The sequence below is a fragment of the Sylvia atricapilla genome, chromosome 2, assembly GCF_009819655.1.
Source record: "Sylvia atricapilla isolate bSylAtr1 chromosome 2, bSylAtr1.pri, whole genome shotgun sequence".
Taxonomy (NCBI): Eukaryota; Metazoa; Chordata; class Aves; order Passeriformes; family Sylviidae; genus Sylvia; species Sylvia atricapilla.
The window spans coordinates 77129364-77154714 of record NC_089141.1 but is presented as its reverse complement, the minus strand read 5'-3'; the positions used below and the strand labels follow the sequence as shown (position 1 = coordinate 77154714).

At 37.6% G+C, this 25351-nt stretch overlaps 1 protein-coding gene across 3 annotated transcripts in view; it reads left to right on the top strand.

Moving 5' to 3' along the window:
- Window positions 1-22823, top strand: part of FGF14 (fibroblast growth factor 14) — a 218206-nt gene extending 195383 nt beyond the window's left edge. For all 3 annotated transcript variants that reach the window (XM_066313494.1, XM_066313493.1, XM_066313492.1), the window contains 2 exons: window positions 17247-17445; window positions 19917-22823. In XM_066313494.1, the coding sequence (XP_066169591.1) occupies window positions 17247-17445; window positions 19917-20053 (336 nt within the window). In that variant the 3' untranslated portion in view covers window positions 20054-22823. The remainder of the gene's footprint in view (window positions 1-17246; window positions 17446-19916) is intronic.
- Window positions 22824-25351: the final 2528 nt, after the last annotated feature.

Sequence of the window (25351 nt, the reverse complement as noted above, 5' to 3'; positions counted from 1 at the left end):
ATTAAATTGCTTGAGGACATGGTTTTAGAATTGGAATCTAATAAAAGCATAATAAAAACATGGCCAAGATAATGAAAGTCTGGCATCTGCTGAGTTTCAGTGAAGGGAGAGAGACCCTATTTTAATATTCATAATTTGAGCCATGACCTGGCCAGGAACAGGTTCCTTCATCTACCCACCCTGACTGATGAACTTCCTGGAAGAATCCAGAGGGAAATGATGTTGAACATCTGTCATGGCTCAATCCATCCTTTTACTGGGAGACTCAGGTCCCTGTTTACAGCTGCTGTGCCCAGTGGCCAGTTCCAAGCAGACCACAATATCTGTGGTCTGGCTGTGCATGCCCTGGAAAGGTGCCAGGGAAAGAGGCTGCTCCCTGCTCCAGCACCAACTCACTGCTTCCCTCATGCCAGGAACAAGGATCCCCTGCAGGAGCCAAGCTGCTCCTGGAGAAATTGCCTTTAATGACATCCCTGTTGTGTCCTCACAGTGTGACCTGTTTATCCTAAACTTGACGCTTTAATTAAGGGCCTTTGAAGCTCACTCTGCAGGCTGGCTATCACTTCTAGGTGATGCAAACAGAAATGTTAAGTATCTACTGGTTGGTATTTTGTGAAATTTCTGGCGAGGGGTAGCTGTATAATTCTTCCTTTAATCTCAGTGTTATATTTAGCATTTAACCAAAGAGAATAACTCACCTTTAGTACTAAAATCTAGTATACTTCTATCAGATACATGGAGCCAGGTACCTAAAACATTAATTTTTATCTTCCAGTGAGGATCCTGAATATTCTTTTATCAGTTTTCTGTGGGGTGTAATATTTCAAAATTTTACCTCTGCTTTGTAACCCAATGTAGATGGAGTTTGAGTCAGTCATATTTAACAAATGCACAAGCTGAGGTACCAGAAAACTTTTTTGTAAAAGTTTATGCAAACTATGGGTGTTGTATAAGTCATGAGCCTCAGTAGTGTCAGGCAAGAGACACCTACTCTGTGAGTAGAGAAGGGAGATTTTTTGCCTCAAATATCTCAGCTTTATTATCATTGATTATTACTTTATTATCATTGATAAGAAATAATACTTAAGAAAAAATTAAATACTTACAATAGCATTCCGGAGGCAGTGATAGGTTAGAAAAGTAAAGCAGAGAGGGTTTTTGTCCCCTTTTCTTTGTAAGCATGACTCCATTTACTTCATTTCAGTTCCTGAAAAAGCTTTGCTAACACAAATTGATCGGCTGGGGCAGGGGGTGGATGGTTCTCCCCTGGATATCACTTCAGAGCAGCAAGAACTTCCTGCTCACTTCAGAGCTCTGATGAAGTATTTTATACAGAATCCTTTCACAGTGTCAGGCTGCAACGTGTGGCAACTTAGTTGTCCTATGACCATACCCTTTCATGTTCCAGATCTGGATAAATGTACTGCATAGATTCAGTTTGGGAAGTTTGGAATGCTGACAAAGCCAGGAGATTCTTCTTATCTGCTTGTCTTTCCATCCCGGGTTCAGTGTTTGTCATAGCATCCTGGAGAAAGCTGGCTGAGTGGTTTTTTAACTGGAGGAGTGACAGGAAGATTTGACAGCTAAAGTGCTCCCCATCTGCCAAAAAAAATGAGGCAGAGCTGCAGCATGTCCAGATTTGAGTATCAGGATGTCCTCAGGCTCACCTGAGGACCACTTTATATGTTTAGCTAATCCCAGGTACTTCTTTAATGACTAAAAATGCCAGTCTGCAGTGATAAAATTCACAAGAAGCTCTGCAAACAAACCCTAGCACTTCAGTGGATATATAGGAGGAGAGGTTTCTATAAGCAATATTTTTATACCTGTTCATTTACCACAGTGTCTCAGCCCAAATGAACTCTGCTTTTGATTGCTATGACTTGAGACCTTGAACATCTGTACTGCTTTTTCTCTGTCCTACAGCACATCTTTGTCCCTTGCACTTCTCCTGATCTATTTTTTTAATTCTGAACTCAATTAGTGGATTTCCTTTTTCTTAAACACTTACACTGATGAAACACCAATAGAAAATCTATTTGCCCCCACATTAAATAGATTTCAGGATTGATTTGCAAACACAGCCCTGAATTGCATTTGATCTGCTTATGTTTAGATCTGGACTGGGTTTTTTTAAGTTTGATAGTGAGATATTGAACTCTTTGCTGAGTGTTGTACATGAGGTATAGACAGGACAGCATAGTGACAACAGTGACAACCAGTGGTGAAAATGCTCCTGCCCATTCTTGAGACTTCCTGAGGAGGCCTAGCACTGGCAAGCAGACTGCTTCAGCTGGATTGAGGAATGGGACTAATTTTGTGAGTTTAGGGAAAAACATTTCTGAGTAGATTTCCACAGTTCTGTATTTGGGGCACCAAAATTCCTCGTCTGATTTTCAGAAGCACCACAGCAGCTGAGAGTGAAGCAGATATTGCCCATCACTGCATAGCTAACCATCTGGCCTCCAGGTAGAAGATAATCTCAAAATGAGATATCACCTTCAAGAACACTGGCTTTAATCTCAGTTTTACAGGGTTTTCTAGATGTACTCCAAAGGATTTTTCCCTACTTATTTATTTGAAATGGAAGAGGAGTACATTTAGATCAGATATTCAGAAGAAATTATTTACCCTCAGGGTGATGAGGCACAGAAACAGGTTGCCCAGGGAAGTCATAGATGCCCCATCCTTGCATGTGTTAAAGACCAAGTTGAGTGGGGCTCTGAGCAACCCGATCCAATGGAACGTGTCCCTGCCCATGGCAGAGGGGCTGGAACTGGATGAACTTTAAGGTCTCTTCTGACCCAAATCACTCCATGATTCTGTAATTCTGTTTGCTGGCAATGGTGGATGGAAATACTAGTGCAGACCTTTGAAGACAAAGAGCTTGACAGAAATTAAAAAGATAAAAATGTTTTCTGATTGTCTTTTTGTGAAATACGAGTTTTGTTATTGATGTAAATCACACGGAATGTAAACAACATGTTCTTGTTACTGCGGGGGACTGAGTGCCTCAGCAGAAACTGTGAGTGCTATTCACAGTGACTCCCTCTTTCCTAATTGTTGATCTCATGCAAGTACATAAAAGAATTAACGTTTATTCACTGAAATTAGTGACTTGTGTGGGCAGGTGCATCTAATGCCTCTGGTTTTATGTTTACTGGCAGCATTGTTTCAGTTGCTGCTTTTTTCCCATGGAAAAGCTCAACTCCCAGGCTGAAGGATTTCCAGAAGCAGCAGAGGAGGCACACCTGTGTAAGCACGACTGCAGAGGCAGCTCCCTGCAGCAGCACTCATTCCTTAATCACTGACAGAGCCTCGTGTCTGTGCACATCCTGAAAAAGAGGGTTTCTCCTTTTTCTTAGCAGTCTCATTTGGAATGTCACAGCCTGTTACTGGCAGCCTGATTCACACCCTGAGATTTACCAAATATCTTGGTGCTTCCCACTGACACCTCTGAATGCTTGGTGAAATACTGAATGTGCAAGGGGATGTATCAGTACAGAGGATCAGGTCTAAATGCCAAGGAGATGTTACATTGTCAGGGACCCAGACAAACTGTACCATGAACCAATCTCTAAACCTAGATTTAAAAGGGAATGTTTATTTTTTACTTAATATTAAGACTATATATCTGTAGCAAGTTGTTGTAAATTATACAGTAGAAAACTACCCACATTTTAAAAAAAATATCTACATGATTTGGCTTGCTTGGGGGTTTTTCTTGTTTATTTCCTCTTAGTTAACTTGAAAGTACAATTAAAAAGACCTGACAGGCAAACTAGAGAGGCAGAAGGAGCTGCCACCTACTGTAAGTTTTAGATGTTCAATTACATGATCAGTTGGTTGATTTCTCCTATGATGACTCTGCAATCTCAATTTTGTTACATGAAATACTGCAGCTTCCAACCTTTTATGAGCAGACTTGCTTTCCTTAGTGTTATTTTCCCACCCTTTATACCCTCTGTATTACAGAAAGCAGGCATTTGAACAGAACAATAATCGAAACTTCAGTGGGGTTTTTCAGTAGCTGTCAGAAATCTTTGCAAAAGGATAGAAGTGGCATGAATAAAGTCCTAAGGAAATACCACTGATGATAGGGTAAAACTAATAGCTAAAAAAAAAAAAAAAAAAATCAGGGCAGCATAGTACAGACAATAGTTTATAGTTTGGAATATCTTTCATTGTTGAAGTCAAAGCTCCCTTTCTGTGTCCACTCTTTCATTTTTCTTCCCCGAGTCATTGTTTTCATGTATTTTAAATTGTGTCTGTGTTCCGTTCTGACCTTGGCCCTTGTGGATCATGATCACAGACAATGTGTTGCTCATTTGTGAGTTATCCCACTCCTGCAGGCTGGCTCCTGGCATGGGGTGTGCCAGTGCTGCAGAGGGCATGGCTGGAGATGTGGCAGCACAGGGCAGTCCCTCGGGGCCACTGCAAGTTAGCACCAGTGAGATCAGCCCTGACAGCACTGAGTCACACCAACTGCTCCAGTCCCAGTCAAAAGGTCACGTTTGCTTGCCTCTTCAGTGGAGCTCATGTATCTAAAAAATCATGTTTTGTAAGGAATTACAGGCAGCAAGGCAAAAATAATCTGTTGACTATACAAAGGAACAGTACTGGGAGTTTTCAGGGAAAAGAAATATGTTGATATCTAATTCTTTAATAATAAGCATGGGAACCAAGTTCAGTTGTGGTGAGTAAAGTATTTAAAAATAGGCTCTTATACACAAACATGGGACTACTTCTATCTATCTAGACCAATGTAAAAGGTAGAAGCTAAGAGAAATGTAAACAAATGGAACAGGAGTTTAAGTCTAAACACAGGTCCTTCATCTGCATTTTTGCTTATTCAAAGAATTTAGTAATATAATCCAATGGGAATAACAGCAGAACATACATGTAATTTTGATAGATTTTATGAACGTGAGTCATGCAATGCCTTTAGGACACGGGGAGAAATTGGAAATCCAGATAAAGCTAAGGATAAGCAAATTGCATGTTTATATCTCTAAACATGAAAGTATAAGCAGGCAATCAAACCTAAGGTCAAAGTAAACTGTTACATTCCTCAGCATCAGGACAAGGAGTTCCTCTGCCCTGTAGCAATATTTTTATATGCTGATGGTTTGATTTTTGGTGGAGAAAGATTCAAAAGGTTCTTGAAAGACTTGAAGGGAATGGACAAAAAAAATCCCACAATCTTGTAAGCAAGGAGGCAGCTGAGATCAGGGATACTAGAGGCATCAATCCCTAGGCATCAGCTGGGGCTCACCAACTCATGGGCTGAAGTTCAGCCTCTTTCCAGCTCTTTTGAATTGTTTCTTGAAGTTCAGAATTTGTGTCCAGTGTGGCTTGATGCACATCTTTCTTATGACAGGAACATATGAAAACTGTCCTCAGCTTTGGTGAACCAGCAAAAAAGTGTGCTTCCAAGAAACTTGGAAATCAAAATTCCTGATATTTTCACTTTCACGCTTTTTGCTTTAGAAATCAGAGGGCTGTTTCTAAGACCTTGAAGCTGTCTTTTCTTTGTGTTTAGCAGTTTGTCCCTGCATCTTACACATCATGTGGCAGGGACCATGTTAATATGTGTACCCATTGTGTCTCTTTTACCAGTTGAGGGCTGGTTACAGGTCACCTTACTGTTTTGAATTGGCTAGAGTTTTGACCCTGATCCTCCAGCTGTTTTTATATACAGTTCAGTAGTAATACATGCTTTCTAACTCAGTTTATCCCTGCAATTAGCCACTCAGGTCTGTAGATAATGTTTTTATTCCCATGTTGACAAAAAGGAAGATCTTTCATTTCTCAGGAATGTAGTTGATGTAAATTAAATTCCAAGCAGCCATAAAAGGAACCGTAACCTCAAGTAAAACCTCATTGCTTTCTTGGAAATATATTCGCAACAGCTGAACCTCTTTGAAGAAGCTGTTAAATTTTACAGTCTGCCTTCCTCAGGAGTAGATTAAAAGGGTTAAAAGTTGGATATTTTCATCTCATTATTCACCAGGATAGTTCATGAACAGATTGAAGCTGCTCTAGAATAAATGTGTTGTGTCCATGCAACAGTAAGTGCTGACTTTCTCAGGATGGCTATAGAAATATTCTACAAGAGACTGAGTTACTTAGTGGCTTGATACAACTAATTTTTTAAAAAATTATCAGATTTCTAGCACATTGAGTAAGCAGTGGCATTGATTATAACACAGTTGCCAGCAGCTCTGGATAAAAATCTTGCTTTGTTTCTTGTTATGAAGACTACTTGATAGAACTACTTCCAGATTTTTTTTTTTTTTTTTTTTTTTTTTTTTTTTTTTTTTTTTTTTTTTTTTTTTGTTCTGCAATGCATGTTGTAACTGAGGCAAATAAAGAGCTATAACCCTTTGCTACCACTCTGATTTTTGTACCTTTATGGGTTTTTCCAGGCATGTATATTCATCTTGTACATAATCAACCTTAAAAATTTGCTGCTAAAAGAGGACTTTTATCTGAGCATCAGGATATAGCTATAAACACCTTGGAGTTATCCATCCATACCAAAACCAAGCATCACTGCTGAGTGCGTTAGGAGTTGCACGTAATCATCTCCTTTCTAATGAGATACATTAGATTTCTGGGGTTTTAGCATATAAACATATACCTAAAAGTGTCTGACTTGTTTCTTTTCACAATTTCCAACTGGTTAATGGTGTGATGCCTTTCCACAAAAATACTTTTTAGTGGCTGACATTTTATTTCCCATTAATTGTTTAGTTAAAATAGGAGACAGAATGGATTTTTTTTTTACTGATGCACAATACAGGTTTTGAATGTTTGGGTGTGAGTCTCTGTACTTCAAGTTTCTTCTGATAATGGATACTTGAAGTAACATTTATGTAGATATGTGAAAATTAAACAATAGGAACATATTTTTAGATCTCTAGATGAACTGAAATATTTTAAGTGAACACTGATATTTGCATTATATATATATATGTATAGATTAATATTTCCTATGCTAGAAAGACTTTCAGGGTTGTGTCTACATTTATTAATTTCAGGACAGTCCTGTTTGCTCTTGTGTTATATTTTCTGGGCATATACTGCATGGTAGGCAACAGTTTGTTGGGTGTTTCTATCCTATGTACACTGCATTTTTTATTTTTAGGTGGAACAGTGCTGTAGGCATCTATCTCTATGAAAGAATGAAAATGCATAAAACAGGAAATGGTACAGAATATTTAAGAGCTTGTCAGCCTGTCAGGTTTTGGCTATCTTTCTGGTTTGATGTCTATCATTTTCTGTCCTCTCATAGAAAAGGAGAGAATGAAGAAGAATAGAGAATGTATTTAGAGCCCTTTGTCTTCATATATGAAAGCTGCTTTGGAAAGAAATGGAGAAAGTCTATTGAAGATTTAGTTGTGCTTTCGAGGCAAAACAAAGATGGGCAGAAAGATGCACAGTGAAAGAAGGAAGAAATTGTTAGCTTCTCGTAAAACACATATTTGTTGTATAACGAGTTAAATAACAAAAATCTGAAAGTTGTCATTGTTCCCTTTGCTTCCCAGCCTTCAGTGATCAACTGCAACTTATATTGAAACTTAGTTGTGAAACTAAGAGGAGACGTAGCTAATGCATTTTCTTCAAAGTTATGATGACATTCATTACACAATAGTTTTGCTTTACACAGGTCTCCTCAGACTCAGGTTCCTCTTCATTTACCTTTCATGTTCTTCTTATGAACACAAAGGGTAAAACCCCAGAAGATGAGAAAGAGACATTAGCAAGAATGTCATATAATTATCATATAAATATAATTTCATAAAACCTACCCTCCTGAGTTTTATTTATTCCAGCCACTGTCTTTTATAATAGTTGATTTTTAGACAGTATAATTCATGCACTGACAGGTCATAAAGAAAGGCTGCAAGCAGAAAAACAGGCTCACAACTGTAAAGAAAAAAGAGATGGAAAAGAGTACACTAAAGTAGGCCACTTCATATAGCTTGAGTGTTCTTGCAACTTTTTCTAGCTTCTCAGCTTGTAAATTGCACCCATTTTGAACTTTCATAAGTTCACACATCTTTTGGAAGGAACATGTAGAACTGAAAAGGCCTAAATTATACCTTGAAAAATACCTCTAAATTTACACCTATTTATGTTTACTTTTGCATTTGTACATAGTTGTGGACATGTCATACTATCATACTGAGAGAGTATATACCTTGTATATATGAAAATATACCATCCCATCTGATGTTGCACAATAGTGGCAAAAACTGTAACAATTTGTCTTTATCCAATATTTTAGTGCATTAGAGAGAAGCAGAGATTTCCTTGTGTGGTAAACAACTAGAAAAAGTCATCCTCCTTGGTTCTTTTTTGGGTACTTGGCCATTCCAATAACTCATTCTGTGTTTTTCTTTATAGTTTGTTTTTATTTGAGGTATTTGCATTGCAGAAGATTGTCTACAGTGATGACTGCAAGTGTCTGGATATACTTGTGTCCAAAAATTCCGCTGTCATTTGGAAAGGTTTGGTCTATGACTGAGTGTCTCTGTATTCCTCCTGCATTATTCATCCAGGGACAGAACAGTAGATTGATGGGCAACCGGAGGAGAATTTCTTCGCCAGCCCATCGTGGTTTGTTTCAACAGCTATGTCGTTAAATCCTTCCTTTCAGTCTCTTAATTTAGTGCTGTCCCATTTTTCCCTTGGCATTGACCTTTTCTAGATGAGAGCCTGGTGCTGTCAACAAGATGATGAATTGCGGCCTTTCTGAGTGGAAGTGACCATCAAATATAGGCTGGTTTACTCATCTTCTCCAAAACCCCCCATGACAGTACTGGAAGAAAATATTCCCTACAATGCACACATTTTCTCTTTGTCATGCCTTGGGGCATCTGCCTTTCTTATTGATACTGGGTTTCTTTAATCACAGATGCTGTACAGAACATAAAATATGTCCCTCTGTGTTGATACAGCAAGGAATTATTGTTGCTGTTTAAGCTGAAGCCTTACAGCAATTTTTACTGCATATTTGAATCTTAAGGGAAGGTAGATGCTGAGGATTAGGTGAGGAGGAGATTATGCAGTGGGAGAATGAATATCTCATTTCAATGATGCAAGTATTCTGGCTGCATTTTCTTTAAAGCCAAAGATGTACCCAAGCAAAAAATTACACATTTCTGTGAAAGTTCAGAGTTGAAATGAAGCAGAAAATAACTTCTCTCTCCTTCATGTGTCTGTGAGGATACTTGACCACACTCTATAACATGTGATGGCTCTTGGTGGGCTGCAGACCATTAGCAGACAAAACCCATAGGTACAAATTTGGCTTCTCAATAATATTTCTAAAATAAATTTTGCTTCTTTTATTCAGACACAGCGGCACTTTTTTAGTGCTTCTACTCTTGAGCATTTACTGATGTATTCTAGTTTGGAAATGAGTGTCATAAAGACAGTTTTGAAAATTAGTAACTTTTCCAGTCTGCTGCCCCAAATTTTCTCTTGTGTTTAAACAACCTCCACTCACTCATTCCCAGTGTGAGGGTTATGTTTCTGATCTTTATCAGGGGCTTCATTTCACAAACATTAAGTCATTTTTTCAGTCAAATTGTCCAACTTTAAATAACATATATGGGAAATGCTCATATCAAGGAAATTTGTTCTATCTCAATGTGCTCTAGCTCTGTCCCACTGAGTTGATGAGTATGAATTGTAGATAGCGGTCGAAAGAAGATTAATACCAGGGCACTGCTTGTAACATAATAGTAGTTTTTGTGTAAGAAGGAGAGAGAAATATATGACTTCTCCTGGCTAGAATATATATAACTAGTAATTTGGGATCATTCTTGCAGTTTTTTATTTAAAATATTCTTGTATCTGACATCATTGTTTCATATTTCGAATGGTAAGTTGATGAAAGAGCATGTGCTCTGTGCTCTGCCTTCCATTAAAAAATATTGTTTCATTTAATAAATTATAGATTAATATGGCCATAGCTTTTAGTTGTAAGAAAGGCAACCTATCTGTTTTGAAGTAAAGAAATTTTTGTAAACCAAGATGCTATATTCTAATTTTGCCTCATCACTCTCTACAACTACCTGAAAGGAGGTTGTAGGAAGGTGGGGGTCAGCCCAGCCTCTTCTCCCAGGCAAACAGACACAGAACAAGAGGAAATGGCGTTAAACTGCACCAGGGAAGGCTCATGTTGGACATCAGAAAGAATTCCTTCTCTGAATGGGTGGTTAAGCATTTGAATGGAAGTGGTGGAGTCACCATTCCTGGAACTGTTCAAGGAATGACTGGATGTGCCACTTGGTGCTGTGGTTTAGTTGACATGGTGGCATTCAGTCAAACATTAAAACTGATGATCTTCAAGGCCTTTTCCAGCTTTAATGATTCTATGATTCCAATCTGGACATAAAATTAAGTCAAACTTGGGCTTTGGTCACTGTTAAGGGTGTTGGACTGGATGACCTCCAGAGGTCCCTTGCAACCCTAACTCTTTTGTGATTCTGTGATCCTCTGAAACACACAGGTATCTGTTCCAGGTATTTTTGTTAGCTTATCTTTATTTATATTATGTGAATTTTATTCATGACCTTATTTTAGGTGCTTATGAATGTACATGAATAAAAGAATTGCTACATGATCAATGTTACCATTCATATCCCTGCTAATTAGAATCCTAGATAAGTAAGTTCTAATATTTGCAATAACATTAATTTACATTGACTTTTGTCCAAATTTAGTTCGTTTTATTTCTTTACAAGCAGTTTTAGCTACATTTTCAAGACTTCAAAGAACTTGAAAATGAAATACAGAAATCGTAGCTAAGAGTTTTCTTTTACATGCTGACATTTTAATGTACTCTCAGTGATTCTTTAACCAGCAAGAATCATCCCTGATTTTCACCTGAATGATAGTAAATCCTCTTTCTTTATATTTCTTCTTTTTTAAAGACCACATTTAGTAATCTTCAGAAATAGAAATAACATTAGCTTAAAAGAGACAATAATGGCGTTCTCTGACTGTTGTAATATATTGAGGAATTTTCTGTCAGAAAGTGGTGGAAAGTGTTTGAAAGGGGCTGTGAGTGTTTGCTGCTTTCATAGGGCATCTGTAGGATTGTCAAGTTCAGCTATTACTGCCTTTACTTTTGAAGTTAGTAATTTGACTGCAAAGCTTGCAGTGGCAGCTAAAGTCTTGTGTCCTTGGGATCTTACTTGGACAGTTTGCACACAGAAAATTCTGCCAATTTTGCTTGTTCTTGTTCTGATGTTTAAAAATTATGTTTGTATTAGGGGTTTTTTAGGCTCAGATACACTAAATGCCTTCTCAACCTGCAGAAAATAGAATAGAAATTTCTCCTTAATTCATAAGGCATGTAACTATGTGTTGCTGTGTTTTCTGCCATTCAAGGAGGATCTCATGCACAAAATGGGTTCAAACTGCAGATTTTTAGTCATCTTAAGTGTTGAAGAAATTTGATGTTATGGTAAGGATATATTGAGTGGTTGTTTTGTTTTCTTTGACAAGCATTTGTCAAATTGGTTTACTGTAAGAAGGTATTCTAACTCACTATTTCAATGGGCAGCAAGTCACTGGAATATTGATTTAAGTATAGTCCAAGTCTCATGTGCAGGAGAAGCCTCCAGATCTTACAGGTTTTGCTGCACAAATATGTCTGTGACAAGGCCTTTTGCTGTTCCACCCCACTGTAGCTGTTTTCTGGGATCTCATCACTTCACACTTTTACCACTGCGGCATCATCCCCTCCTGCACTGAGGAATACATTGCTACCCCCACAGTCTCTGTTCACATCTCTGCCACAAAGTTCATTTTCCATCATCACTATTTTAACTTCTCTTCTCTTTTGAGTGCATTTTCCTCATTAAGCAGACTGCTTCTTTTCAACCTTAAGACCAGTCTTCATGAGTCATTTCCAACCTTTCTATCCACTATTAAAATGTCATTTCCTTCTTTTTTATGTTGCTTCTTTTTGTGTTGCTAGCCTCTAACTCTCAAAACACTTTTGTGCTGACTCTGTGCTGCTTTTCTCTCTTTACAGAAGTTTCCCATAAGCCTCCACTAAGCTCATGTTGCCCTTTCTCCAGTCTGTCCTTAAGAATCCTTTGTCATTATTTCTTAATAAAAAAAAAAAAAATTGATAACCACCTACTACTGTGCTGATACCATTGATTGAATGTGTTGGGGGGTTTTTTAGGTTGTGAGGTGTTTGCATCAGGCAGATTACACTCAGCTTGTACTTCAAAAGCCCTGAGGTCCTGTTCCATAACCTGTACTTTTAGGCGCAAATAATGGATAGTATCAGGGCATTTTACAGTGCTTGATTAGACTGGCTGTTCCTTGCCTGGAAATCTCTTTGAGTTTGTATTGCAATTGTGTTTTCTGCATGGCACCAAGGAGAAACTGCAGCTAGTCCAGCCTACAGCTGTGCTTTTGCTGCCTGGTTGATGAACAAGTCCTGTTGTGCCCATCTCCAGGGGAGTCCGCTGCCTCCTTGTTTGCTGCTGGCTACAGTTCAAGAGGATATCTGCTAGCTTTATCACTTCTGTGAGCTGTAGCTAATGCCCTTCCTTCATATATTTCAGAATAAAACACAAAACTAAAGAGTCTCAATGGTTCAGGACTAGAAGATAAGAAACTTTTGTGAGAGCCCTTATTGTTGGTACAGCTGACCATTGTAGAGCCAGGTTCTGTCCCTCATGGTGTGCAATGGAAGGTTATTTTTTCTTCAGTCCCAACAGTTCATTATTCATTTACTGAACAGAAATATAATTTAAAACTGCAGGTGTCCATTTAATGTTTAAACGATATCTGGAAGCTATGTTGCTACTTGTGTTGTCATACTAGTTTTGCTTTGTAACTTCATGGTTTGCAGCATATTTCTTCTTTCTGAGAATTAGACTAGGAAAACACTGTGCATTGTGGGGTTTATTTTAAGTGAAAGGTCATGACTAAGAATGGATGTGTGCAGTTTCTCTAAAGCTAACTGGAATGGACTAAATTGTGAAATCATGGCAATGGGAAGTTACAATGCTAATCCGTTCAAATATTTTCAATTACTCAATGGCTTGTGGGACAATAAAGTTTGCTGTACTTCGATTATGAGTGATAGCCACTTGCTACTGTGCCATATTATTGATTGGCATTGAGGCTTAGCTTCATCATGTCAGACCTCAGCTTTTGACTGACAGGAAGACATTAGTTGGTAAGGAATTCATCTCAGTTGTCATCTGAATTACCTTCCAACAACCCTTATATCTGTGTTGACACCACAGGTAACCTGAGCTCTGTTTCTAAACAGAAACTCCCAGATTTGAGAAGTGGATGATGGTTCTTTTTATTTTTTTTGTGTGTTTTGTTCTTCTATGAAAATAGATTCTGATAGCACCACATGATTCCATGAGGTAAAACCCCATCATTTTGAATACTATAATGCTAAGATTTGGCAATGCTGGTGGGAGGCCCCAAAAATAAGAACTGCAATGACTGAAATTTTGGTTCCAGAAGTTTGAACTCACAATCTTTAATTAGCAATCAATGTTACTGCAACTAGATTAAAATTAAATTAAAATATCTCCAAATAGGGCTCACATAAAGCAAAAATTTGATGAGAATCTAGAAAAACACCCAAGTGAAAATTCTTCTCAGCAAAGTTCAGTTTAATACATCCTTTACTTCTCTGGGACACAGGACACTGTATCAGATGGCAGTTCACAGCCAAAGCCCATTCCTGGGGTTTTGGAAATTGGCAGCTGATGTACACTTTATTTCTCAAATGTTGCTTTGACAGGATAAAACCACTTTTTATAAAGAAAATCTGGGCTCACCTTGAAAGAGAAATCCTGAGCACAAATTCTTGTTTGCAAGTCATGTCTGGTTTTGCAGTTTATTTGTTCACTTCTTAATACCAAATGTCCTGGGATCAAAACCCAAAAAGTCATTCTTGCGGGGAAGATCTAAATTATTCATGTTAGCCTGATGCAGATTTGGATTCCTTCAGGTAGGATACAGATAGGGAGGTAGCCTAAAGGAGTGTCCTCACCTCTTATAAAGCACCCTTTACTGCCTTTACCCCCAACAATAGGTTTAAATAAAGTCGCCTGTGGATTTTTTTTTTTAAGGCAGTGCTGTTAGCGCATTATTAATTTTCTGGGAGTTCTCACTGGGTTCAGTCTAAGATATGCAGACTTAGATTTGACCTAGGTACATGCAAAAACCACATCTTAGGTGTTATGGCTAACTTTGCTGTAGAAAATATAGTAGCAATTTTCAGCCAGCTGAGATGGTGTCTAAGACTTTAAGCACCACTCTTAACTTAGAAATGTTGAATTTCACCTGAGCCCCAGGGAAGGGAGCCATTTCAGAAGTCATCTTCTGACTAACTCTTTCCTTAGAGGAACTGGTGTCTGCAGTTCAGTATAGCAATTGTCAGGTGCCTAATTTTCATTAATGAATACTCCCCACACTGCTGGAACTGTTAGTCTGCTTTAAATTAGCATGTATTTATGGGACTTTTTGACTGAGAGTTTAACCCAGGCAGAATAGCCTCCTAATATACTGGATGAAAGTAAACCCTGTCCAAAGCTGTTGCCCTACCCAGACATCTGAAGTAGGATAGCTGCAGTAGTTTTTGGCAGAATGCAGTATTTGGGTTTGACTCTTCCTTGTACACACACACACACAAAAAGAAAAAAAATAAAATAAAAAAAAAAATATATATATATATATAATATATATATATATCAGACTATTATTATGGTTTTCTTAACTACATAATAGTAATGATGCCAGTTTTTCCATCATTAGTCTGCAACCAGGAGTAGCCAAGTAATTAAGTAATTGCATTGACATGATCTATATATATATTTATTTTACTTGCTAAAGTAAATGCCTACCACTTCATATATTGTGCACTGTCAGTAACTACTGCTATGCCAAAGAAATGAGAAAGGAAAGAGACTGGTTTGATTCAGGGAAGGGATATGAATTGAAGAAACCTTGTTTAAGTATCATAATGGATATTGTTAGAGAAAACGTAGAGTGTTTAGAGGCAGCCAAGCAGGTCTAGTATAGAGGAACATAGAATGACAAACGGCTTTTGTTTATAGCACAAAAAATGTGAGTATTGGCTAAGAAGTAGTGTTTATGGTAATTGAGCCTTACAAGGAAGTAAAACTTCGTGGGGAACACAGGGGGTAGCATTTTTAGTGAAGTAGGCAATAAGGAGAGCTGTGTAGGCATTTCCTGATTAGCATCTGCTGTTTCAACAGCCAAGGAACATGACTCGCATGTAAATGCTTGTGCTAGGCTTTAAGAGGCATTCCCTCTAGTATGCCTCCCTGCCTTCTGGTTTTATTTTGAGTCTTCTTGAGCCCTACTGTGACTTGAAATCAGTGGAGGAGAAAGCAGAGTAACACAAACAACAGATGTCTTAAAGTTCTGAACAGAGAGAGAAAAAGCCCCATGGCAAAGGAGAAGGTGCAGTCAAGGTGTTTTCCTGTCATTTGTATTCAGTGCCTCTAGTACAGATTCTATTTACATTTTTGCATGTATATATATACATATCTATATATATGCATTTGGTATGCAGTTGTACGTGAGGGGTAAAGAAGTGGTAGTGCAAAAAGATGCCCATTGCTCAATTCTGACTTTTTTTGCATCCTGTAAGAGTCTGACCTATAGACACTAAGTGTACTGGCTGACACAGACAAAGCAACCTATTTTAGGGCAGGCTCATGAATTATTTCCCAGCTGTTCCCTGCTTTTAGTCTCTTGCTGCATGAAGTACATTAATTTTTTTTTTTCAAAGATTGGGAATGCTGTAGTGTGCCTGGTGTTCATCAAGACAGCTTTTCTCACAGGTGGTAACTTAAGCCATGGCAATACAAATACCATGTACCCCACCACATTAGGAGAACTAGGTTGTACACCAAGTGACAATGCAGATTCAGAAAAGTCTTAAATCTGTGCTTTTTGGTATGGGGAGCTGTGTCTTTAAGGACTTTGATTTCCAGAAAATAAATTCTGTGGTAGAAACAGCTGTGAAATTCTTACAATATATAGGCAGCTGGGGCTGGCATAGAGACCCTGAAAATACATTGCCTGCTGGGTGTTAACTCAGTACTGCATGGGGCCAGGAACAAAAAGAAATGAAAAAAAAACCCCACTGTGAATGGAGAAGTGAAAAGATATGAAGTTTCCAGATTTTTTTTTCTTTGCTTTTTTTGGAAAGATAACTGAAAGAAATAGAAAGAGTATTCAGGGCTGAGAACTTTGAGCTCTGAAATCTTCGCAAGCTACTTTCCCCTTTCCCACATCTACCTCCTCCTTTAATGTCTTATTCTTCTACAGGCTTCAGCAGATGGGTCCACAGACGGAAAATCACATTCACACAGAATCCTATTTTCTTGTGACATCTTAAATGTATATTTACTTCTTATTAACTTGCTGGGTTTTTTCAAAGAATTTTGGTAATTCTATCTCCATGGATATTCACACTGGTTATTTTGTTAGTTATTTTTTTATTAATATATTTACATTTTTTTAATTACTTGGCTACTGGACTACAGAAGTTTATGTTTGGATTTACCTATATAGAGTTTAGGACAACTGCTGTTACTGAATGGGACTTCTGAAAAAAAAAAAAAAAAAATCCGGTTTTGGAATGAATGCTGAGGATGCCAGCAGGAAATGTTATTCTTTGTCCAGAAATCTGTGCATCAGAATGGTATTTCCCTGTGGTGGTATTTTCCAGGACTACAGGGAATGCTATATATTACAATATGTTGGTAGCAGCATTTTAAGCATCGAAGATTAGTTGTTGTAAATGAGAGGGAGCCTGCTGCATTCAGTTAAAATGGAACAACTGTTATCTCATTAATGCTATTTTAGCATTAACTTTCTTAATCTTTATAAGGATATCCTATCAGAAAAATAAGCACAATAACAATAATTATGCCTGTATTTTAAATAGTGTTTTTATGCCTCTGTGGCTTTCTTTCCACTTTAAAAATATATTATCTCTGTTGCACAGTTGGGTAAACTGAGGCATGCATGGGAAGTGAATTAAGTTCACTGGTGGTCTTCCAGAGAAAGACAGAAGTCCTGGTCTTAAAGCAGAAAACCTTATCTTAAATCATATACAAAACTTACCATGAGGTATTTGTAAGTTAAAAAAACAAATCCTGCACTTTAGAGATACCATTTAACATTTGTTTTTCTTCCCACAGGAACTTTTTACACCAGAGTGCAAATTCAAGGAGTCTGTTTTTGAAAATTATTATGTAATCTACTCATCCATGCTCTACAGACAACAGGAGTCCGGGAGGGCCTGGTTCTTGGGGCTGAACAAAGAAGGGCAGGTCATGAAAGGAAACAGAGTGAAGAAAACAAAACCAGCAGCTCATTTTCTACCCAAGCCATTGGAAGGTGAGGCTCAGTCCATCTCTGGCACACCCTCCTATAGATCTCACAAGAGGAGGGCGTGGTTTCCAAAATGCCCTTACTGAATATGCATGCCCCACACAGGGGCCAATCTCAATGCCATTCCCAAAGTTTTGTGGAACAGTTTTGTGTTTCCATCTAGTGATGCTAGAAAGGGCATATGTAAAAACATTTCTCCAGGGAATTAGAGGTCATTCTGCAAGAAAAGAAATCTTTTGTGGAAGAGCATTGTGCTGCTTTTAAAATATTCTGTTCTTAGGCGCAAAAGCTGTTGTGAGTCTTGCAGTGAGAAAATAGTCCTTTCATTAGGCAGAAAAGGAAATGAAATAATGAAATAATTGAATATTGTAGAAGGATTGGGAGTTATAAAGGTAAGGGATGAAATGTCAACATTTCAAAGTAGAAGCTTTCTAATACAAAACACAAAGGTCTCTTTATGAAATAAGTCATGATGTATTACTTTGTCAGGTGGTGTAATGCACACAACTCACATAAGTTGGCCTTTAAACCAAGATAGGAGGAAATAACAATCACAATAACATTACACACCAAAATCACATCACATTCTCTGAAAAATCCATTTATATATTAAAATTTTGTGTTATCCTATGTATTCTGCAGGCCTTTGTAAACCTATGCTGCCTTTTGCTTCTTGTCCTGCTGGCACTACTCATTGTTCTAGTTGCTGCACATAGCCTCAGTCATTCTGAAAACTATCTAATTTCTTACCATCTGCAAACACATACCTGAGTAATGCTTTGGTTAGCAGTCCAATTCCTTTTGATATTTAGCTTCAAATTTTTGATTGAAGGATCAGTGTGTCAAGGACTTTAGTTTCATCATAAGGAAATCATCAGAATAATCTTATGTTTATTTGAAGACAGGCTGATGCCTTTGTGCATTCCCTGTCTTGTGAAAGTTTATAGTTTTTTCATAAGTTCTCAACAATACTAATAATTTATATCGTGGTACCTCTACATTAAATTAAGACTTATAGGGAGGGAGCACCCCTGCATTTTTAAAGCAATGCAAATTCGTATGTTCTAAGAAAGAATTTACCTTTTTTAAAGAATGTTTGGATTATCAGACTCCATCAAAACAGCTTAGACAATGCTTAGAAATAACTTGATTTACATTGTCTATGAGAATCATTAAATACGACAGCTCTGCTATATAATTCCTTACTTTATAGTTCCATTTCATGTTGTTCAATGTAATAATTTTGTAGGTCACAGTGTTATTTCACCAAGCTCTTTTAATTAATCAGCCAAGTGCTCTAAACACATTTATGGGCCACTCTGAAGATATACATCATAACCAGCCTTATGTACTCTAGAGAAGACATTTAATTTCAGTCTTTCAGAAGCTATAAAAGGATTTAGATTATGTCACTGGAAATGTTAGAACAAGTATTTGATTAGTTAATGATGCTATGGGGCCCTTTACATTTATCATTAAACTTCACACCATTGAAGATCAAGGTCAGTACTTTGATGCTGCAGCCTCCCACTCTAATTAGACACGGAATGAAGGAATTGTGCTCTCCATGCTAGCACACACACAGTCCAGAAATCAGTGTGATAATTCCTTTGACTGCTGTGACACCTCTTTTAACATTGCTCTGATATAAATAAATGCAAGTGAAGTTAGGTATAAGTGGAAATATTACCTGATACAGTGACATGGAAAATGAAATTGAATTATCCGAGAGCATTAATCATTAAGGCAGCTTAATGCTAGAACTGTGTAATTGAATACATGCATTTCCCTCAAAGGATTTGAAGTGGTTACATAGGGACTAAAGACCAGGGAAAAACTTCTAATTCCTCTAAGAATTCAGTTAATAGTTTAATTTGGAGTTTTCTGCACTTCTACATTCAGTGGAGATCAGTGGAGACCATGGCCAAATTCCTCAGGTTTGGGAGACTGATGTACACGTAACTTCGTAGAACTGGACCCTACCCTAGTCTTGCAGTGTATGACTAAGAACACTTAAGACTAGACAACTGTATTGTATGATCCGGTTTTTAAATTAATAATCTTTTAATAATTATTAATAATTTTAATAATCTGTCTTACCACATTTTACTTCTAAATGCTCGCATCTTTATTTAATGTTTATTTAAGGATTGAATATACCTGCATGTGTACACATGAATATTTTTGTATGCCTTATGCAAAGACAGGACACTAGTTTTTTATTTCCAAGAAGCTATAATATCCATAGTATCCAAGCAAGAATGCAGTTTCCTACTGCATTTTTAAGTCAGATGCAGAAGAAGTGTGAAAATTTTGGAGGGTCAAGTAATTCCATCAGTGATGCAAAACCAGTGTCTGTCAAAATAGAGTTTCCCTGGTATGCAAAAAGAGCATAGAAAACTAATGCTGTATGAGATGAACTCTCATATGTGATACATTGCTAAAAATGCATCTCCTTTTCTTTTCCTTCCCCTCAGTTGCCATGTATCGAGAACCATCTTTGCATGATATTGGAGAAACAGTGCCAAAGGCTGGGGTAACTCCAAGTAAAAGCACAAGTGCATCTGCAATAATGAATGGTGGCAAACCAGTGAACAAGAGCAAGACGACATAGCCAGATCCTCACAGGTGTTGTGACTTTGCTGAGTCCCAAGTACAGTTGAGCGATTTATCCTTGCCAGACTTCCCCTCGGCAGTGTCTGTGGATCAGCTTGTGGCAGGCAAGTCACCAGCTTGCCCGTTGCTGTTTCTGAACTGAGTTGTTGCAAGTGGATAAATCTCAACATGTAGCTCCACCACAATGAGAAAACACCTGGACGAACCAGCTAAACTCAGACCATGGAATGCCCTACCAGATATTGGAATGCCTTTTTAATATCTTTTCTGTGACTGTGACACTTCATGTGAATGACATACTTCACAAGTACACTTGATACCTTGCCTGCTGACAATTGCCCATAATCCCTTTTTGAGTCCAGTTTCAGCAAAATCCATGTGTTTAAGTTCGATTTTGTAGCACACAAATAATCAAGTAATTTCTAGTTAGATGCTGTAAACCTGTGCTATTATGGATTTCTCTTCTTCCCTTTTTTATAAGGCTGCTCGCTCCACTGTTTGTGACCTTTTGCAGGGATTGTGTTTCTCTATAACTTAAGTGTTGCCGGTGGCTTAGTTTTGAAAGCAATCAGGGAATCAGGAAGCCTTCAAAAATCTATTATTACAAATTATATCTATAAAGAATAGGATTGTTGTCTCTGGCTTAAAATATTGATTAAATGTGAATACTCTTTAGTAACAGATACTGTGCTTCTGAGGTTGGCATTAAAGTGGAGGGAAGAGTGTCAAACACAACCAACGGGGAGTTTTCTGAAGCGTGTGTTTGGCATCCCCCTATAGTTTCTTTTTGTGTGTGTGTTTTATACATATCACAGGCTTACTGGTAATGGTAACATTTGCCTTGCCCAGCGAGCAAGACCCACTCATTTTTGGAAAAGTGGGTCCAAAGAATTTTGTAGGCCTTGTAGGTCTGAATTAAGGCTCATTTTTCATCTACTAAATCTTCATTGTTTGAAAAACAACCACCAACAATTAAAGACAAAAAAAGTAAGACTAATCAGATTTGCGCTACCTAAATCCATTTCAAATATAATCCTTTCCTGTTTTTAAGGAACTGAACTTAATGCCATTGTTATTTTTGGCTGAATCCCACACCTACTTAGCAAAGCATGGGCAAGGATGTTGTTGTGTTCTTTTTTGCAGCACCAATGCAAAGGGTAGTTACAAATTATAGTTTAATATTTCTGGTGTTTTAAAAAAAGAAGTTTTAAAACTGGACATATTACAAAACTTTATTTTTATTTTTAGCTAAGCATGCAAAGTCCGGTCCTATGTATTTCACTGGTATCCCAGTATGTACCTCCACCCAGCTTCCTAGGATAACATGCCCACCAAATTGCTAGATTGAAGGTGCCTTGCCTTGATCTCTATATACTGTACTTTCTCCTACATGAACCTAGAAGAAATCAAAAACATCATAAAATCAAGCCTTGGATCATATTACCAGAAACAACATCAACCCTTTGAGTTTGTCACTTGTGAACAATTAAGCCAGTGTTGCGGGGGATGAAGGAGGGCGGGGGAAAGATTTAGAGAATGCCACAGAGATGCCACTGAAGTTTTTTACACTCTTAGTCACAGGCTTTCAGAAGATGAAAAAAACGGGCACTCTCTGTATGCTTAAGAAGGAATTTGTTTCTTAGGAATGGCAGCAAAGATCAAACTGTATCTCAGCCTGGAAAACTGTGTGGCAACACTCTCTTGGCCTCTTTCTGTTACCTTGATATTTAAAGACAAAAAGAGGAAGCCATCCGTTCCTTTTTTAGCATTGTATTTCTGGCAATTTGTTTTATCACATCTCTGTGCTGAAGTCCCTAACAGAGACTGCTGATTATTTCAAACTCCCTGCCTGCTCAGCTGAACAGTCTGATTCAGTCTGAATGAATTCTTCATACTAATTTTCAAATGTGTTCTGGTTTTATAAGCAACATTTAGTGCACTCTTCAAGGAGGCTACTGTAAAGCTGCTAAATTCTAGATGAACTTTTTCTTTTTTTCTGTAGGTCAGACTTCTTTTTGTATGTGTGATATGAGAACAGCAAGATAATGCTTGATGTTGGGTCTTTCTAGGGAGGGAATGAGTTAAGCATGAAGCCCTCTATCCATGTAGAAAAAAAAAATACAAACCTAATCTAAAACTGTGATAAAAATGCAAAGAAACTTTGACTTAAGACTGTGCCCTTGCCTGCTAGCACTAAATCTGTGTGCGTGGGGAAAACAACACTTTATTAAAAACTTTGGTGTGCCATTCTCATCCCATCTGGTCCAGTGGGATTCGTGCACCATCCCTGAGAAAACAAAATCAAACCAAAGCAACTCAGATGGTGAGCTAGGGGACCCATGGGAGGCAGCAGCCTTGACGCTGTGCTGTCAGCTGGGTCCCGCCGTGGCCCCAGGCCTTCCGACAGTTGTAAGAGGAGAACTTCACAATATTTCAAGTAAGAGAAAACAGCTGAAGGCGACATTCTCTCTCACCTGATTCATGAGGAGGGAATACACGAGTTCATGTCCCATTCAGTTGTCTTTTTACTCACCCAGTGTAAGAGCCTGAGGAGAGACAGGGCTGGAGACCTGGCTGAGCCATGCAAGGAGGATCTGGTTCATTGCCTGATCCTATATGAGCATTGTTTTCAACATTAACCTTTTGGTCCTGAGTAACTATGATCTGTGAACCAGTTTGGGAGGCTATAATTAAGGCCAGATTCAATTTCTTTAAGCAGTTAGTACATACTGGAAATACAGGTTGTTTTTTTGTTTGGTTCTTTGGGTTTTTTGTTCTTGTTGTTTTGTGGGTTTTTTGGTTGTTTTGTTGTTGTTTATTTTTTTTTTTTAATTTTATTTTTTTGTTTCTGTGGACTAAATTCATATGAGTGTTCAATCCAATTAATCAATGTCCTAAATTCTTTTCCTGCAATTTGTTTAAACGTAACAAAGGTATCTTTGTGCTTTGTTTAATCCCTTTAATTTTGTCTTGTCTCATCTGTTGCATGGGAAGAGTATGACAAGGATGAACTAACTGCATGTTGTAGGTTGTGTCTGTCAAAGAACTGTTGGTCAGTGTTACAAATTTACATACATATATGCAAAGAGTTTGTCTGCATTGTACAGTTTGTGTTTATTCTTATTTGTTGCATACACAGATTCAACATGATGAATAAAACATTTATATGAAGGCATACTGGAAACCAACAAAAAGTTAATGTAAGAAGTAGACTGTGCAAAGTGTCATTGCACTGGCCACAGGATGGTGAATCTTCATGTAAATAGGTTGGCAAACTCAGTTCTCCCCCTTTACCATGCCAAAGAAAATTTCAGCTCCTTAATATAATACCTCTCTTGCTGTTCTCCAGGATGAGACTTCACCATTTTCTTCCCTCTAAAATTAATTCTGCTGTTAAGTGAAAGCTGTTTTCAACTGTCTGTTACTACTAAAGTACTGTATAGTAAACCTGACGGAATCAATTTGTATTTACAGACTGGGGTTTTTGTACTTACATGTGCAGCTGTCCGTGAATCTGCAGCGTTCCAGGTCTTTTGCATGCTTGCATTGTATTTTGTTTTTCTGGGTTTTCTCCAATCTCTGAGAGACTGTTCACACTGCAATCTAACCTCATCTTGCCATTTTATATGTTAACACTGCACAAAATCATTTTCTTCTCTTTTTTGATCTGTATTTCAGCTACAGATTTGGCAAAATCAGTCACACCTGCACAATTTTAGAGATCCAGTTTTGAAGAGATATGAACTACTTCAACAAAGCACTATTTTGCTGTACTTCAAATATGTTATAAATACACAAGAATCCTTATGAGATTGCTCACATGATAGGGCCTATGGAAGGGTCTCTAGCTCCTTTTAAGTGCTTTGTAGTTCACGTAACAGAGCTTTTGCTTAATTTGCTGGGGCTTTTTGCCATTCTTATTTGATTTTTTAATATACTGTTATTTTCATAAAAGTTGGTTCTTAATAAACCCCTCCCAGGCCCTCCCCTTACCAGATAAAAAGTAAAGCAATTCACCTTGACTATGGTATCTACCTGAAACAATACTAAGAACCCTGGCTTTACATATATATATATATGTATGTATGGGGAAGCTTTTTGTCTTGGTTTAAAACTAGTTTAAGCAATGAGGTATGAAAGCAGGCAGTTTGGTCCATGCAGTAAAAGTGTATCATGATGATCCATCTGTTTATTGGTATAAAGAATACATTATTCAGCTACATTCAAATGGGAATGGAAGCAAAATTAGACTACATAAGAAGGTTCTCTTTCTTTTAAATGGCCCTTTAGATAAATTCATGTTTCATGCAATGCATTCTAAAATGTTTAATAACAAGGTTTTTTTTTTCTGTCATGACTAATGCAAATGCTCTGACTTATTTTTAAAGATGAAATAAATTTTTTTGTTCAATTATTTAGTCAGAGAGATATTTAACTTCATCCCAGTGTCATTTAGCTGTATCATTTTGCTATGAAGTGAGATGTCATTCTCCAAAGAAGCAAGGGCAGTGCATCGGAAAAGTGAGAGCAAGTACATGAAAAAATACATCTATGTAGTGCTAAGAAAGAATATAGCCAGTGGAAAAAGAAAGGATCACAAGCAGGTTAATAAATTATAGAAGCAAATAAATCCACAGGTTTTTAACAGGTGATATTATAGATATGTTATAAACAATAGGCATAATCCTGCAAGTCTATTATAGAAGCACTGGCACATTTCTGGATTGTGTTCTTTCTCACACAAGAAGAAAACAAGGCTAAAGTATCTTTTTGTTTATAAGGTTTATCAATCTAATCAGTAAAAAAGTCCCCTTTTATCCAGTTTGGTTTTGCCTTTTGCCACAGGCCTGGAAGCAGGTTTTTACAGTCACTAGCTATGAAGAATCAAGCAGTAAGTTTCACTTCCTGATGCCTCTTCCTGCATTTACAGTTTATGTATTTGGAATTCTCATCACAGAGAATGAGATAAGGGAAAAAGATAACACTTTATTAACACAGCTATTGTATTCAAATATGTGGAATAATAATCTTATTCCTTCTGATTTCATTTCTCTAGAGAGGAAATGAGCCACTAAACAGATATGCTGGGTGTCACATCACCAGTTACCTGAGCATGAAGAGCAGGGGAAATGTTCAAGCAACATTATAGGAAACAGAAGAATAATTGGAAAAGAATTAATGTGTACATTAAATTTTTAGTAGTCTTAGTTAGCACTTTAAGGTTTATAGTAATAGCACCATTTTGTTTGATAATTCCATTGAAATGAACCACTGAGAGTAGCTTTCTCAGATATTC